Source organism: Eretmochelys imbricata, chromosome 6 (assembly GCF_965152235.1).
Source record: "Eretmochelys imbricata isolate rEreImb1 chromosome 6, rEreImb1.hap1, whole genome shotgun sequence".
Taxonomy (NCBI): Eukaryota; Metazoa; Chordata; order Testudines; family Cheloniidae; genus Eretmochelys; species Eretmochelys imbricata.
The window spans coordinates 36237807-36255655 of NC_135577.1; the positions used below are offsets into that span (position 1 = coordinate 36237807).

At 41.5% G+C, this 17849-nt stretch overlaps 1 protein-coding gene across 2 annotated transcripts in view; it reads left to right on the forward strand.

Moving 5' to 3' along the window:
- The window catches only part of CTR9 (CTR9 component of Paf1/RNA polymerase II complex), a 29015-nt gene extending 17874 nt beyond the window's left edge, over nt 1-11141 (forward strand). For both annotated transcript variants that reach the window (XM_077818410.1, XM_077818411.1), the window contains 9 exons: nt 1548-1664; nt 1862-2007; nt 5384-5455; nt 6997-7132; nt 7532-7672; nt 8063-8217; nt 8543-8639; nt 9010-9122; nt 9921-11141. In XM_077818410.1, the coding sequence (XP_077674536.1) occupies nt 1548-1664; nt 1862-2007; nt 5384-5455; nt 6997-7132; nt 7532-7672; nt 8063-8217; nt 8543-8639; nt 9010-9122; nt 9921-10365 (1422 nt within the window). In that variant the 3' untranslated portion in view covers nt 10366-11141. The remainder of the gene's footprint in view (nt 1-1547; nt 1665-1861; nt 2008-5383; nt 5456-6996; nt 7133-7531; nt 7673-8062; nt 8218-8542; nt 8640-9009; nt 9123-9920) is intronic.
- The last annotated feature ends 6708 nt before the right edge of the window (nt 11142-17849 follow it).

The window sequence follows — 17849 nt, forward strand, 5'->3', positions numbered from 1 at the left end:
TTGCCAACACAAACAATTCCACCCAGAACTAAAAATGAACAACACGCTAAGAGAGCACCAGTATTGGCATATATGGAAGAACAAATCAAATATAACAACTTAGACTACTACAGCCACAAAATTATTGCAGTAGCTGACTCTCTACAGAAAATTGCAAAGCTAAGGTAGCTTTCTCACCAAATATAGAATCCTTGGCCATAAACTACAAGAGGAAATTGGGAGACAAAGCACAGTCCAACCCCAAAGGGTAGTGCTTCCTGCCAATTTAATAGAGATTGAGACACTTTCTACTCCAGTGTTTGAAATGTGAGGAAGTTCAAATCAAATGATTTTCCCATAAATTATCAGAAATGATGCAAGGCTTCTCAATAATAAAAAAAAAAAAACCAGCAAGGAAAAACTGCATAACTTTTGGATGCAGGGGGAAAAAGAGAAACGGCATGTTATGTGACAGCCTGCCACTAGATCAAGAAAGGGTGGTAATGACCAGTGGAAACTGAGAATAAAACCCTAAACACAGCATGAAGCCCAGTTGTAGGCTGATTGTACCTGCATTACACTTCAGCAACACTTAGATAAGTTACTGACTCAAAGAATATTGAGTTAGCTGGATAGAACTAACTTGATAGGTATTTATTAAAACTGACTATTCTTTTTCCTCAGAAATTATAGTGAAGGGGACGGGGTGAAAGAGGTACATCGAATATATTTCAGGTTATGGTAGCAATACATACACATGAATAGAGAGAAAATGGAAATTTCAAATTTCATAATTTAAATAAACATGCTTATTACAACAATTCTTTTTCTTGCACAATTTGTACCCCTACCTTGGTTACTGTAAATCAGTGATTCTCAACCTTTCCAGACTACTGTACCCCTTTCAGGATTCTGATTTGTTGTGTACCCTAAGTTTCACCTCACTTAAAAACTACTTGCTTACAAAGTCAGACGTAAAAATACAAAAGTGTCACAGCACACTATTACTGGAAAATTGCTTACTTTCTCATTTTTACCATAAAATAAAATTATTGGAATATAAATACTGTACTTACATTTCGGCATATAGTATATAGAGCAGTATAAAACAAGCCATTGTATGAAATTTTAGTTAGTACTCACTTTACTAGTGCTTTTTATGTAGCCTGTTGTAAAACCAAGCAAATATCTAGATGGGTTGATGTACACCCGGAAGATCTCTGTATACCTCCAGAGAACCACTGCTGTAAACGAATGGTACATGCTTACAATGTTGTCCATTCCAAAATGCATAGGATCCTATTGTATTAAGCTAAGGACTTGCAGGAGTCCTGAGGGACCGACGAGTTTTTACAATAACTGGGAACTCAGAATGGTATACAATAAAGTGGAAGAGAGCCATACAACACAGTGTAATTACCTCCCCCCCCCCAAAAAAAATCCATGAAGTAAATATATTTCATGAATAGAACCCAAGTTACTTGGACTTGTCTGCAAGGCAAAACTGCTACAAGAGTTCTTAAAACTCCACTATCTCTTTTTTTAGTAATTTGATCTCTGCATTTCAGTATGAAAACTGCCTCAGAAAGTTCTATAAGCATCAGAATACTGAAGTATTGTTGTACTTGGCCCGAGCACTCTTCAAATGTGGCAAATTACAGGAATGCAAACAGACTTTGCTGAAGGTAAAAATATGTATGTATATTGCCGTTTTTAAAGTAATTTTATTCTTTAGTACATGGTGTTTCATATCCTTGGGTTATTAATGTACATTTATTTGTACATCTCTTTAAATACTATAGTCTGGGGTTGAAATAATTGATTACCATCCATATGTCATTGATAACTTCTGTGATTTAAAAGATGTCCATTTCATTCACAGGCTAGACATGTAGCACCCAGTGATACAGTCCTTATGTTTAATGTGGCTCTAGTGCTACAGAGGCTAGCCACCTCTGTCCTGAAAGATGAAAAAAGTAACCTGAAGGAAGTACTAAATGCTGTGAAAGAACTGGAGTTAGCCCACAGGTAACAATATGCAGTAACAAAGTTTTTATGCCCCCTTTTTAATTGCTGTAGTATGTTTTACCTAGCTGTCATTAAGGAAAATACTTTCTTCTAGAAAATACTCAGTGTGGATCTAAAATTCCAATTTTGGTATGAGTGAAAGTGTCTTCCGTAAAAATCTTGAGGTTTTTTTTTTTTTTTTTTTTTTAAAAAAGATACATCTCTCAACATTCCTAGTGGAAAAACATTAGATATAGAGAGCTTAAGCTTGAAAAAAATGGAGCCCTGCCAATCTTTGCTCCAAATCCAGTTTTCTTTGTTTTGGTGTCGTATGTCCTGATAAGCTAATGAGTTAATCTCCAAAGAAGTTCTGTTTTTGCTGTCTCTGCCTTATGTAATTCATTCTGGTGGGAGAAGATCACAATTGAAGGGGGTGAGGAAATCCATCAAACTGCTATTCACTAACTGAAAATGAATAAATACTTATTCACAGAAATTGTGAAAATAAAAAAAACTACCAGCTTTAGAGCCATTTCATGAGTTTGTTCAAGGTCTCTTAATTAATCAGACTTCGAGTTATTTTACAAACTATTTTTTTATAAAGAGAACTGAGTGTAATTAGATTAATCAATCTGTCAGCACTTGTGAGCATATTGAGTTGAATGTACTATAGAAATTAAGGCTTATTTCTGTCCCTTGGTAATTAATGCTGGCCTTCCACAGCTTTCTTTTCTTCCTGCCCACTTTCCTGATGCAGACTTTGGTTGTAAAATCTTGAAGTCATTTGTTTTATATCCTGGTTACCTGCCAACCTACTTCAGTCACAGATCTCAAGAAGTAGTTTACCTTAAATTCCAAAACACTGTGTGGCAGGCAAACTTTGTTACTTTTTTGTTTGCTTGAACAAACCACAGTGCGATTCTTCACTCTTAAGCTGTATACCTATCAGAGTGACTTGTTCTCACTTCTGTAACTGAAGCTTGTGTAGATCATAGAATCACAGAATATCAGGGTTTTAAGGGACTTCAGGAGATCATCTAGTCCAACCCCCTGCTCAAAGCAGGACCAATCCCCAATTTTTGCCCCAGATCCCTAAATGGCCCCCTCAAGGATTGAACTCCCAACCCTAGGTTTAGCAGAGCGATTTGGTTACAGGTATCAACCAATGTTACAAATTGAGTACTTTTTTACTAGTCCTGGCTTCATTTTGCCACTTGACATCTCTAATTCTAATCTCATTCATAGTTACTAATCAATTGCTATCCAGTTTGCCGAGTCAGACCAACTGGAGGAAGGTCAGCCAGTCATATTGGCATGAGGGATTCTGATACACTTCCAAAAACAGCCTGTGCATCCAGGCTGATGTTGCTGTCACTTGCTTTATATACTTAAGCACAACTCTGAAATGCGAGACAAAGTTGCCTAGTAGGTGTTTCTTTTCAGACTTATGTTATAGCAGGAACTTGCTTTGTCTGAGCCCTTTTGCCCTATTTCCTCATTCATGCCCAGAAATATCGTGCTCCTAGTATTGACCAAAACACTTCCTCAGGATAAAGGCTTCTAATTATTTTGCTCACAAATTAAAAAACAAAAACAAAGCCCTTTTATTTATACAAGCAATCACTTCAAAATTGTACTGCCTGCTGTAATACAAAAATCTAGTTAAACAAATTTCCATTTAGAAATCCTGTAAGAGAAGTCTGTAATCTCTTGTCTTGAGGAAAATGGCTTGCATTACATGACTGAGTTTTGTCAGAATTGGTGTGGAATTTAAATTATCCTGCTTGAGTTGTACTCGCTAAAGTATTACAGCCAGATTTTTTTTTTTTTTTAAGTGGAGTTGATGCCTCAGACTGGGGGAATTCAGAGTTCCAACACATTTCACTTTTGCTGCTGAATGTCTGTCAGGATAAACTTGAGGGTGGAATCTGAATCTTGTATCTCATGTGAAAAAAAGTTGTTTTTTTTCTTTGCAGTAGAATGCTAGGTCAGTCTAGCACAGGAAAAAAAGTTCTACTATAGAAATCCTTTCAGTCATAGAAAGGTAGGGCTGGAAGGGACCTCCCTAGTCATGAAGCTTAGCCCAGCCTTCTATGCTGAGGCAGGACCAAGTAAACCTAGACAAATCCTTGCTTGCAGATTGAGAAGTTACTTTTGAGGGGGTTGGAAAGTCTCTATTGCATGCCTTCCAGAAGCTATACCTATAGACCTCAAAGCCTCTAAAGGTCTCTGGATCTGTCCTTGCTTACCTATGTTCCTGCATCTTCTGAGATCCGTGCTTCTGTCGAGAAAATGTAAATTTGGCCAGGGCAGAGTTCTAGCAGGAAAAAATATTTTTTCTATTTCCTCCCTTTCTCACTGCAGTTTCAATGGTCACCACAGTCCGAAGTAGAATGGAAAACACATAAGTGTGACTAGTCCAACAACATACGTAGTCAGGCACCAGTGGAGCAGGGTTTCAAAGACTCCCTCCTGTTGATGTCATCACCAGAGGCCACAAATGGCAGCGTAGTAGGACTGGGTTAGGCAGGTGCAGCAGAAGCAGATACTGAGGTTCCTGGGAAAGCTAAGGCAAGACTGATCTGTAACAGAGGAGAGATGATGATTTTCAAGGCAGTCTCCAACAGAGCTTTTTATTCCTGAGACTTCAGTTTCTTGCTGTGTGAGAATTACAGTACATAGGACAGCTGTGTCTAGAAACTAGGCCTGCCTCCAGTATAGAAGCAAATGGAGAATTTGGATTTGACCCTCTAGTAACAGGAATTCTAAGAATTAATTTTTAAATTAAGAAGATCTAAGACTTGATTGTTAGATGTGGTTCTGTTTGAGTACTTTAAAACAGAATAGAACCAAGTCAACTGTGCTGAAAAGATGCAATCTCATTTTTTCGCAATAGTTAGGGTGTTCACCTGAGTTATCACAGCCAAATTTCTATTTACCTACATTTTCCCAGTAGTTTCAATTTGGTGAAGTTTCTTTTTTTCATACTTATTGTAAACAATTTGAAAGTGTCAGCAGCATTATAAGACTGCCATGTTCCACTTCAAACATTCCTACATGCTGAGTGACTCAATCCCTACAGAAAGCCTGTAAAGTGTTTTATGAACTTTTTGGATTAAAGGTGGAAAAGAGCAATAATAATTGTAGTGATCATTTTAAGAATGTTTATTTTAGGGATATCAGACTTAAATGTCAATGTAGTAGCCTTCTTTTGTACTAGAAGGCCCAAGCACAGCATACAGATATAGAAACCCGCGTGTCATATTGGTAGTATTGTGAAATTTTGCAGTGACACGTTCGCTTTTGGTTTAGGTGAGTGTTAAAGTAAAACAAAACGGGGAATATAAGGTGAAATGTCACTATATCAATCTGCTTTTGTTTTTCATTTTCCCTCCAGATACTTCAGTTATTTAAGTAAAGTAGGAGATAAAATGAGATTTGATTTGGCTCTTGCTGCTACTGAAGCCAGGTAAAAATTACTCCTTTTTTTTCTGATTAAAACAGTATTTTCCAGAACTAAACTCAGTTGTCGGTTTGTTATCATGGGGGAATAATGATAACTATAGATAAGGCGCTGTGAGCATTTCCATCAGAATTCCATTTTTTCAGTTGCTCATAATTTTCCAAAATTTACTGCTGAGAGGCTAGAACGCTCCAGGCCTGGTGTCTGCCCTCTGGTGGAATATTTATTTGTAAGGTTGAGCAAAACATTGTGAAAATGAGTTGTGGGTTTTTTTAATGGCAAACATTTTTCCCCTTAAAAATAATTTCTTTGCCCTTTTTTCTTTTTTAAGGGGGCTTGGGATCAGAAAGATGAAATCTGGCAGCTAACTAGCTTTCACTGAGAAGATTTTGAGTGCTTTAGTGAAACCAGTTATTTGAAGTGTAGTTAGGACTTCAAAATGAGTTCATGCAATCACAGTACTTTGGATGCAGTTTCTTAGCTGTTTTTACCAGTGCTCCAAGTTAAATAATATAGTACTGTGCATATGAGTACATCTAGCTTAGGTGTGCAGTAAACATATATCTTGAAGGTGCACATTGAAAAACTCAGCTTTATTCATTGTACATCTTACAAATTCAGGCTTTTCACAAATTGTCATGTGCAGACTGCAGTACCAATATAAGTTACAGGTATGTCTAAAATTGTGGGCAGAAAAATATTTTGCATTGTATTTGAGAAACTATTTGTGAACATAATATTAAAGGTAACGTCATAATGAACATTAGCTTACAGGGGGTTGAACTGAGACCACTTCCTACTTTATTTCCTGATGTTTGAGCACTTAGGCCCAGATTTTTAAAGGCATTTAGACAGGGCTGCACTCAGCGTTGCCATATCTGATTTAGTTAGGAGCCTAAATCTCATTTTCAAATGTGATTTAGGGCACTGAGAGCCTAAATCCCATTGACAGTTGATGGAATTTAGGCTCTAATGTGCCTAAATCATGTTGACTGAGATTTAGTCCTAAATCAGTTAAAAAATCTGGGCCCTGAACATAGTCTTAGCTTCTCACTATATTTTTTGGATTAGGTTAATTAATTATAGCTGTTTAAATATAAGGTGCTTTTGTAAGGGGTATTTGTGGAGCTGCACAGCTGAGAGTTTAAGACTCTTCCTCTTTATGTTAAGGATTTTTTCTTACCGAAGTAGCTAAACTTTTTAACAAATAAGACAGCTTTGAGTAGCATTCTGTGTGGAAACATGTTCTTCAGGCTTAAATTAAAAAAGCTAGCTAGAAAATCCATATGTCTCAGAAAATGGATGAATGAATAAACTGAAGTAAAAGTCATATCACTGTAATGGATTTTAAAAGGACAAATAATTATGTTGTGTATAGAATTATTTAAACACTTCAGTTATGTTACTTCAGATCGCTTGTATTTTGTTCAGTGGTACGCACAACTTTAGTATTGTGATGTGTTCTTTTTATAACTGTTTCTCCTTCTAGCGTGTACGATGTGCCTAGAAACTTACTTTCCTTTAATTGAAAACATTGAATGTTATAGGCAATGCTCTGATTTACTGAGTCAAGCTCAATATCATGTGGCTCGTGCACGCAAGCAGGATGAAGAAGAGAGAGAACTGCGTGCCAAGCAAGAGCAAGAAAAGGAGTTGCTCCGCCAAAAACTGCTTAAAGAACAGGTTTATATTCCCTGTAGTACTCTGTGTGTGTGTGTGTGTGTGTGTGTGTGTGTGTGTGTGGTTTTTTTAAATGGGTATCCTTGCTACCATAGCTGTGTGTTGATACCTAGAAACTGTTCAGGGAGTAAATGAGCACTTAACAGAGAGGGGGCTGAAAATGTATGGGTATGTAAAAAGGAGTGAAATGGTTTCCTCTACAGAGCCCGTTCATTCAGGCTTTGGGGAAGGATGAGTGAAAATGGTGTTTAGGAGAACAGAATTCACCCCCACAAGATGTGAGATTCTAGCACAAGCCATCCATGGTCACTGTGTGATCTATGAACTACACTAGCAGCAGCTGCTTCTCCATGCCTCCAGTGCAGGGTCCTGATAATGGTCAGTTTGTCCTGATTCTTTCAGGAAGAAAAACGCCTCCGAGAGAAAGAAGAACAAAAGAAACTTCTGGAACAACGAGCCCAATATGTGGAGAAGACCAAGAATATTTTGATGTTCACTGGAGAAGTAGAAGGATCGAAGGAGAAGAAACGTGGTGGTGGAAGGGTACAGAATAGAGTTTTTTCCACACTTTTCTATAATTTAGAGTTACTCTGTGACCAGAGTTAAGACAGGCATTAATCAGCATCTGACATTTAGTGAGGCTGTACAGAGTGCTCATCAATGACATGCAGACACCTTTGGGATGGAAGGTAAATTCAAGATATTGCTCCAAGAGTACAGTACAGAAAATAAATACTTTATCCAACAAATAGCAGCAGCAGGTGGAATTATATATTATAATAATCATTCTGAAGAACCAGTTTTAGTGCTAAATCTGTACAGATAATGGGACAGTCGAGGCATTAAGGTGAAAAGTCTTATTTTCTCCATATGTTGACCGATTGGTTTTCAGATTACAAATCTGGTATGGTATGCGTTTTTAATTTATTGCAGCGTTCCAGAAAAGGAGGAGAATTTGATGAATTTGTCAATGATGAGAGTGACGAAGATCTGCCTGTGTCCAGAAAGAAAAAGAGGAGGAAAGGCAGTGGTAGCGAACAAGATGGTGAAGAAGAAGATGGCGAGAGGAAGAAGAAAAAGAGGAGGAGGTAACTAAGTTTAAATCTTTTAAATTCTTTTTGTAACTCTGTAGTATCTGTTTAGAGTATACCTTACACAGGAGCCTGGAAATGATGTTAGAATAAAACCAAGTAGATTTGCTTTTTCCCCCGAACTTTCTTTTAAAAAAGAAAGTTCCCAGTTGTAAATGGCCATACACATCCGTTATAAACCGTAAATGTTAGCAAAATGCTAACTGTTCATATTACTATAATACAAGAAATGTAGGGTTAACAATTGATCGTTTGACACTGTTGGAAATAATACACTGTTCAGGAATTAAATATTAATTCTGACTTAATTTTTGTGTTTAAGACCCCAGAAAGGAGATGATGGAACCGATGATGAAGAAAACGAAAATGGCCCAAGACCTAAAAAGCGACGTCCACCCAAAGCAGAGAGGAAAAAGGCTGTAAGTTTAAAAGTGTAATGCCTTGATAGTTCCTGTTTACATTTGGAAGATTACAGTGCGACCGCATTCAGTAAAGTGACATTTGCTGAAGGGGAAAGCATGTAAAATACTTCCTGCAGCAAACGTATCATTCTTTCCCCTTTTATGTCTCCTAATATAGCAGTAGCTACAGGGATGCTGCTGAAGCTCTCCACTTCCATTTTTAAATCAGAACATAAATTCTGACCGGATTTACAAATAGCTGTTTGAAATGAGTCTAGTTTTCTGCATCCATCTGTTATGTTAGAACAGCTGTACTTTAAGCTCTGTTATTGATATCAGTTTTACTCCAGTGAACAAGCAATATTACTTTGTATATTTTTCCATACAGGCCAAGCCAGAACGTCTGCCTCCTTCAATGAAGGGAAAGATCAAATCAAAAGCCATAATTTCATCTAGTGAAGATTCTTCTGATGAGGATAAACTCAAAATTGCTGATGATGGGTATGAACCTTTGATTTTTGTACATTTTGAAAGTCAAATGTTGACTTCTGCCTGATGGAAAAAGCTCTGAGATTGGCTTTCGACCTTTTCCATTTTGGGACAACCCCCCCCTAGTTAACTGGCACCATTCTGTAAATAAGCAATATGTAAAGGGCAGGTCATGACCCCTTGACATCCAGTACCTCAGGTTGCAAACCCATGCCTGAAGATAATGATTAAAATAAAACTAAGTATATATTCCCAAATCTAAATTGACATAACTGTAGGGTTGACACTCCTCAAATTAACAAACTAATTATTGTTAAATGGCCAAAAATTCAGCAGTCAGTACTTTGAAATACTGTGCCCAGAAAGTGTGTACTTTTGAGGTCTAAAAAACACTCAGTCAAAGCATATACTCATGTCTCCTTTGGTATTTCTGAGATTGGAACCCCCCCACTTCTCTTAGTCCTGACTTGCTGCTTCAGCGATGTATCACTGATGTATCATGTTAGTCTGAATGAGTTCTTTGTGTTTCACCTTTCATTCTCTACTGTATTTCCTTTGTGATCCACACAGATTTGACAAATACCCTTTTTCATAGCCAAACTGGGAACCACTGCACTTGGGAAGATAGTGAGTACTCCACTGTGATACAAGATACCATCTTCCTCTCTGAATTATTTGAGTGTCCTTTTCTCCTCTTCCTTCTTAGTGCGAGTGTCAACATCTCTGTGAAATCCAGGATTCTTGCTTGATCATAGTAAGCCAATACTTGCAGCTTTAATAATTGATTCTACTGCTTTTTTTTAAAAACAGAAATGCCAGGAACAGCAACAGTGATTCTGATGACACTGAGCAGCCGCGCAATAAACGCATCATGTCTGACAGCGATTCAGATAACGGAAACAAGTCTGGTAGTGAGGTAGTCAGTCCACGGAGATCCAGTGCTCATCCATCTGATGAGGATTCGGACAGTGACAGGTCAGCCAGAAAGAAGAGACTGTCAGATTCAGAACAGTCTGACAATGAGTCTGTGCAGTCTGGGAGAAGCCACTCTGTACAATCAGGAAGTCGTCACTCGGGTGGCTCAGAGAATGAATCTCGTCCAGCTTCTCGCAGTGGTGATTCAGACAGAGATTCTGATAGAGGATCTGACAATGAAGGCTCTGGCAGAGAGTCTGGCAATGAATCTGAACCAGAGGCATCCAACATTGAGGGGTCTGAACATGGATCAGAAGGTGGATCAGATGATAGCGATTAGATTTAAATTACAGCCATTTTTTAAAAATTGTTTTTTAAATATACTTCAGTTAGGAGGAAAATCCAATTTTTATATTTGAAAACTGATTTAAAACAAAACTTAATGTTTTAGTAAAACTGTTGTGAAACTTGTTTCATATGATTTTGTTCTATCAAGCTGTACATTACTAGGCATTAATGAATATTTCTCTGTGTTGGTGTATATGGTGTGTTCTTACACTGAAACTAACATAGCTGACGATCACAGATGCTGTACAGTGAGTGGTAAACTCACACAGTGAGGATGGGGTGTATGTAAATGCTGCAGAACAAAAACACCCAAGTTCAAAGAATTGGTTAAAACTGTGGTGTATTTGTTCCATGTTTCTACATGCAAAAAAGGTACAGGCCAATCTTCATGAGATCTTATTGAATGGTACAAAGAACTTTGGATATTTATTTCTTTGTGTCATTCTGAATAGAGATCAATGGTGATGTTTTTTTTAACCTTCTGTTAAAGGATAAGTTTACTGTGATGCAACTCCTAAGTTTTGAAAAGTTTTCCTTCTTGTGCCTGCTTGTTTTCCTGATATACCAATTTAAAAAAATAAATAAAAAGCAACCAAGATGCAGGTTTAAACAAAAGTTTATGAAATAACATTACAGGTATGTAGATAAAATGCGAATATATTAAATTGACAGGTGAAAAATAAAGATGTAGAAAACTTTCTGTATTCTTATGTGGTAGAGTGAAGAGATCTGCCATTGTTGCAATAATAAAAAGTAATTACTACCATCTGTTCTGGAGTGATCTATTTTACTTCATCTTTTTAAAAAAAAAACAAAAACAAACTACCCCCTGAACCCAATAGTAACAAAACAAACAAACAAACTGCAATCTATTATGATGGTGGCAGCTGAAAATCTTGAAGTTCAGATGTCAAAGAAAATTGTTTGCCAGCAATCAGACATTTAAGTTCATTTTTAATTTCTAATAGATGGCTCCACGTTCAAGAGTTTTAAACCCCCTCAATCTAGTACTGTGTACCATGTAACAAACAAAATTGGTAGACTGTATGTAGACACCAAAACCAGACTTTTCAATCTGCTGCTCTAGTTGTTGGGGTAATGTTTCCCAAACTTGAGAGCTGAGCTATCCGTTGGGAAAGGAAACCAATTTGATTCCCTAACCTCACCATGTATTAAAGGCCTATCCAAAATGAGCACTCGCTCAATGTATGTTATATAGAACCTCATAGTATGAGACTGTATCACCTGAGGGAGGTGATGGGTCCAGAGTAATGTACTAAAATGATTTGAGTCCTTCCTGGATGGATGTTCCAAACAAGTAGTGATGGGAAACTGCACCTCCACCACTAGACTCCTCATTTACGTTGTTCCACAAGGATCCGGTCCTTTTCAACATCTACACACAGCCACTAGGTGAACTGGTCATATGACACTGACTAAAATGCCAGCAATATGCAGATGATACACTGCCCTACCTATCCTTCACCACATACAATACCACTACCAAGGTGGCGCAGTGCTTGGATGAAAACCAGCTGGCTGAAGTAGAACTTGAGGAAGACGGGTGCTGCTGGTGGGCAGAGGACAGTATTTGGAAGACGTTGCAGCCACAGTGCAGTCTTGGTTGAAGATGGACACTCACAATTTGTCAATTCAGTCCATAGTGTTGGAGTACTCATGCATTCTTCACCGACGCAGAGCTCTCATATAACATCACCAAGTAACACTTTCTACCATCTTAGTCTGGTGGACTAAGACCTGGTCTCAGTTATTCATGCCTTTGTCATCTCTCACCTGGATTACAGCAATGCAGTATACCTGGGTATAAAGTCTTCAGCACTTGGGAAACTCCATCTAATATAGAATGCTGCAGCATGGCTCCTCAGCCACACAGGTTACGGCAAATACATCAGACCTGTCCTCTACACTCTACTGGCTTCCTATAGAATCTCAAGTCAAGTTTAAGGTCTCGGCCCTTATCTTCAGAGTTCTCTAGGGCCTGCGTCTAGGATATCTAAAACATCTTCTGAAGACTCTAAGGGTATGTCTACGCTACGGAATAAGGTCGAATTTATAGAAGTTGGTTTTTTTAGAAATCGGTTTTATATATTAGAGTGTGTGTGTCCCCACAGAAAATGCTCTAAGTGCATTAACTCGGCGGAGTGCTTCCACAGTACCGAGGCTAGAGTCGACTTCCGGAGCACTGTGGATAACTATCCCACATTTCCCGCAGTCTCCGCTGCCCATTGGAATTCTGGGTTGAGATCCCAATGCCTGATAGGGCTAAAACATTGTCGCGGGTGGTTCTGGGTACATATCATCAGGCCCCCGTTCCCTCCCTCCCTCCCTCCCTCCCTCCGTGAAAGCAAGGGCAGACAATCGTTTTGCGCCTTTTTTCCTGAGTTACCTGTGCAGACGCCATACCACGGCAAGCATGGAGCCCGCTCAGGTAACAGTCACCCTATGTCTCCTGGGTGCTGGCAGACGCGGTACGGCATTGCTACACAGTAGCAGCAACCCCTTGCCTTGTGGCAGCAGATGGTACAGTACGACTGGTAGCCGTCATCGTCACGTCCCAGGTGCTCCTGGCCACGTCGGCTGGGAGCGCCTAGACAGACATGGGCGCAGGGACTAAATTTGGAGTGACTTGACCAGATCATTCTCTTTAGTCCTGCAGTCAGTCCTATTGGACCGTCTTATGGTGAGCAGGCAGGCGCTACGGATTGCTAGCAGTCGTACTGTACCATCTTCTGCCAGGCAGGCAAGAGATGAGGATTGCTAGCAGTCGTACTGTACCATCTTCTGCCGAGCAGCCATGAGATGTGGATGGCATGCAGTCCTTCTGCACCGTCTGCTGCCAGCCAAAGATGTAAAAGATAGATGGAGTGGATCAAAACAAGAAATAGACCAGATTTGTTCTGTACTCATTTGCTTCCCCCCCCCCGCCCCTGTCTAGGGGACTCATTCTTCTAGGTCACACTGCAGTCACTCACAGAGAAGGTGCAGCGAGGTAGATCTAGCCATGTATCAATCAGAGGCCAGGCTAACCTCCTTGTTCCAATAAGAACAATAACTTAGGTGCACCATTTCTTATTGGAACCCTCCGTGAAGTCCTGCCTGAAATACTCCTTGATGTAAAGACACCCCCTTTGTTGATTTTTAGCTCCCTGAAGCCAATCCTGTAAGCCCTGTCGTCAGTTGCCCCTCCCTCCGTCAGAGCAACGGCAGACAATCATTCCGCACCTTTTTTCTGTGCGGATGCCATACCAAGGCAAGCATGGAGGCTGCTCAGCTCACTTTGGCAATTAGGAGCACATTAAACACCACACGCATTATCCAGCAGTATATGCAGCACCAGAACCTGGCAAAGCGATACCGGGCGAGGAGGTGACATCAGTGTGGTCATGTGAGTGATCAGGACATGGACACAGATTTCTCTGAAAGCATGGTCCCTGCCAATGCATGCATCATGGTGCTAATGGGGCAGGTTCATGCTGTGGAACACCGATTCTGGGCTCGGGAAACAAGCACAGGCTGGTGGGACCGCATAGTGTTGCAGGTCTGGGACGATTCCCAGTGGCTGCGAAACTTTCGCATGCGTAAGGGCACTTTCATGGAACTTTGTGACTTGCTTTCCCCTGCCCTGAGGCGCATGAATACCAAGATGAGAGCAGCCCTCACAGTTGAGAAGCGAGTGGCGATAGCCCTGTGGAAGCTTGCAACGCCAGACAGCTACCGGTCAGTTGGGAATCAATTTGGAGTGGGCAAATCTACTGTGGGGGCTGCTGTGATGCAAGTAGCCCCCGCAATCAAAGATCTGCTGATATCAAGGGTAGTGACCCTGGGAAATGTGCAGGTCATAGTGGATGGCTTTGCTGCAATGGGTTTCCCTAATTGTGGTGGGGCCATAGACGGAACCCATATTCCTATCTTGGCACCAGAGCACCAAGCCGCCGAGTACATAAACCGCAAGGGATACTTTTCGATAGTGCTGCAAGCTCTGGTGGATCACAAGGGACGTTTCACCGACATCAATGTGGGATGGCCGGGAAAGGTACATGACGCTCACATCTTCAGGAACTCTGGTCTGTTTCAAAAGCTGCAGGAAGGGACTTTATTCCCAGACCAGAAAATAACTGTTGGGGATGTTGAAATGCCTATATGTATCCTTGGGGACCCAGCCTACCCCTTAATGCCATGGCTCATGAAGCTGTACACAGGCAGCCTGGACAGTAGCTCAGCCTGTAGTTGAACAGCTCCTGACAAGTGCAGAATGGTGGTAGAATGTGCATTTGGATGTTTAAAGGCGCGCTGGCGCAGTTTACTGACTCGCTTAGATCACAGCGAAACCAATATTCCCACTGTTATTACTGCTTGCTGTGTGCTCCACAATATCTGTGAGAGTAAGAGGGAGACGTTTATGGCAGAGTGGGAGGTTGAGACAAAGCGCCTGGCCGCTGGTTATGCGCAGCCAGACACCAGGGCGGTTAGAAGAGCACAGGAGCGTGCGGTACGCATCAGAGAAGCTTTGAAAACCAGTTTCATGACTGGCCAGGCTACGGTGTGAAAGTTCTGTTTGTTTCTCCTTGATGAAACCCCCCACCCCTTGGTTCACTCTACTTCCCTGTAAGCTAACCACCCGCCCCTCCTCCCTTCAATCACCGCTTGCAGAGGCAATAAAGTCATTGTTGCTTCACATTCATGCATTCTTTATTCATTCATCACACAAATAGGGGGATGACTACCAAGGTAGCCCGGGGGGGGGGGGGGAGGGTGGAGGAGGGAAGGAAAATGCCACACAGCACTTCACTTCAAAAGTTTACAACTTTAAAATTTATTGAATGACAGCCTCCTTTTTTTTTTGGGCAATCCTCTGTGGTGGAGTGGCTGGTTGGCCGGAGCCCCCCCCCCACCGCGTTCTTAGGCATCTGGGAGTGGAGGCTATGGAACTTGGGGAGGAGGGTGGTTGGTTACACAGGGGCTGTATGGTAGTCTGTGCTCCAGCTGCCTTTGCTGAAGCTCAGCCATACACTGGAGCATACTGGTTTGGTCCTCCAGCAGCCTCAGCATTGAATCCTGCCTCCTCTCACGCTGCCGCCACATTTGAGCTTCAGCCCTGTCTTCAGCCCGCCACCTCTCCTCCCAGTCATTTTGTGCTTTCCTGCACTGACATTATTTGCCTCCACGCATTCGTCTGTGCTCTGTCAGTGTGGGAGGACAGCATGAGCTCGGAGAACATGTCATCGCAAGTGTTTTTTTTCTTTCTAAGCTTCACTAGCCTTTGGGAAGGAGAAGATCCTGTGATCATTGAAACACATGCAGCTGGTGCAGAAAAAAAAAGGGACAGCGGTATTTAAAAAGACACATTTTATAAAACAGTGGCTACACTCTTTCAGGGTAAACCGTGCTGTTAACATTACATACATAACACATGTGCTTTCGTTACAACGTTGCATTTTGCCTCCCCCCACTGCATGGCTACCCCCTCAACCTTCCCCCTTCCCTGTGGCTAACAGCGGGGAACATTTCTGTTTAGCCACAGGCAAACAGCCCAGCAGGAATGGGCTCCTCTGAGTGTCCCCTGAAGAAAAGCACTCTATTTCAACCAGGTGACCACGAATTATATCTCTCTCCTGAGGATAACACAGAGAGATAAAGAACGGATGTTGTTTAAATGCCAGCAAATATACACTGCAATGCTTTTTCTACAATGATTCCCGAGTACGTGTTACTGGCCTGGAGCGGTAAAGTGTCCTACCATGAAGGACGCAATAAGGCTGCCCTCCCCAGAAACCTTTTGCAAAGGCTTTGGGAGTACATCTAGGAGAACCGCGAATGCCAGGGCAAAGTAATCCTTTCACATGCTTGCTTTTAAACCATGTATAGTATTTTAAAAGGTACACTCACCAGAGGTCCCTTTTCCGCCTGCTGGGTCCAGGAGGCAGCCTTGGGTGGGTTCGGAGGGTACTGGCTCCAGGTCCAGGGTGAGAAACAGTTCCTGGCTGTCGGGAAAACCGGTTTCTCCGCTTGCTTGCTGTGAGCTATCTACAACCTCATCATCATCTTCTTCTTCTTCTTCGTTCCCAAAACCTGCTTCCGTATTGCCTCCATCTCCATTGAAGGAGTCAAACAACACGACTGGGGTAGTGGTGGCTGAACCCCCTAAAATGTCATGCAGCTCATCATAGAAGCGGCATGTTTAGGGCTCTGACCCGGAGCGGCCGTTCGCCTCTCTGTTTTTCTGGTAGGCTTGCCTCAGCTCCTTCAATTTCACGCAGCACTGCTTCGGGTCCCTGTTATGGCCTCTGTCCTTCATGCCCTGGGAGATTTTGACAAAGGTTTTGGCATTTCGAAAACTGGAACGGAGTTCTGATGGCACGGATTCCTCTCCCCAAACAGCGATCAGATCCCATACCTCCCGTTGGGTCCATGCTGGAGCTCTTTTGCGATTCTGGGACTCCATCATGGTCACCTCTGCTGATGAGCTCTGCATGGTCACCTGCAGCTTGCCACGCTGGCCAAACAGGAAATGAGATTCAAAAGTTCGCGGTTCTTTTCCTGTCTACCTGGCCAGTGCATCTGAGTTGAGAGTGCTGTCCAGAGCGGTCACAATGGAGCACTCTGGGATAGCTCCCGGAGGCCAATACTGTCAAATTGTGTCCACAGTACCCCAAATTCGAGCCGGCAAGGCCAATTTAAGCGCTAATCCACTTGTCAGGGGTGGAGTAAGGAAATCGATTTTAAGAGCCCTTTAAGTTGAAATAAAGGGCTTCATCGTGTGGATTGGGTGCAGGTTTACATTGATTTAATGCTGCTAAATTCAACCTAAAGTCCAAGTGTAGACCAGGGCTAATAGACAATTATGCTCCTCTGGCACAATGGAACGCTCAACAATGAGAGTAAAGGTCGTCCATGCTGGAGACAGCGTTTCCTCAGGAGGCTGTCAGACTGTGAAATGAACTCCAAGAACTAAGGGCCATCACAGACCCTTACCCCTTTCTGCTCCAAGTGCAAGGCAACTTTTGATTTTTGCCTTCTCTAATATATAGCAACAGGGGTGTGTGTGCGTGTGTATGTGTAAGAAAAAGAAAAACCACCCAAACAAGATACTCCACTGCACATTATTCCTTTGGGGAGGATGAGAGAACAAACAAGTGAAACATTAGTAGTGACTTTGCTTAATGCACTGCTGGAAGGCTCTCAGATACAATGGTGACGTGTAGTATAAAAACCTGTATAGAATACAATTACTCCCTTTCATGCTTTGAACTACTTTAAATGCCAGCATTAATATAACTTGGCATCTGAGTTAGCACCCATTGTAATGAATGGGGAAGTCCTTAACTCTCAAGGCTGTTGTTTCAGGTTCTTTGCATACTGCAGCAGATAGTCTTCAGTTCTTCAAGCAGATGCAGCTGTGTATTCCGCTTACCTGTGTGTGTGCGCCCAGCTCACAGGAGCCACAGAAGTTTGCCT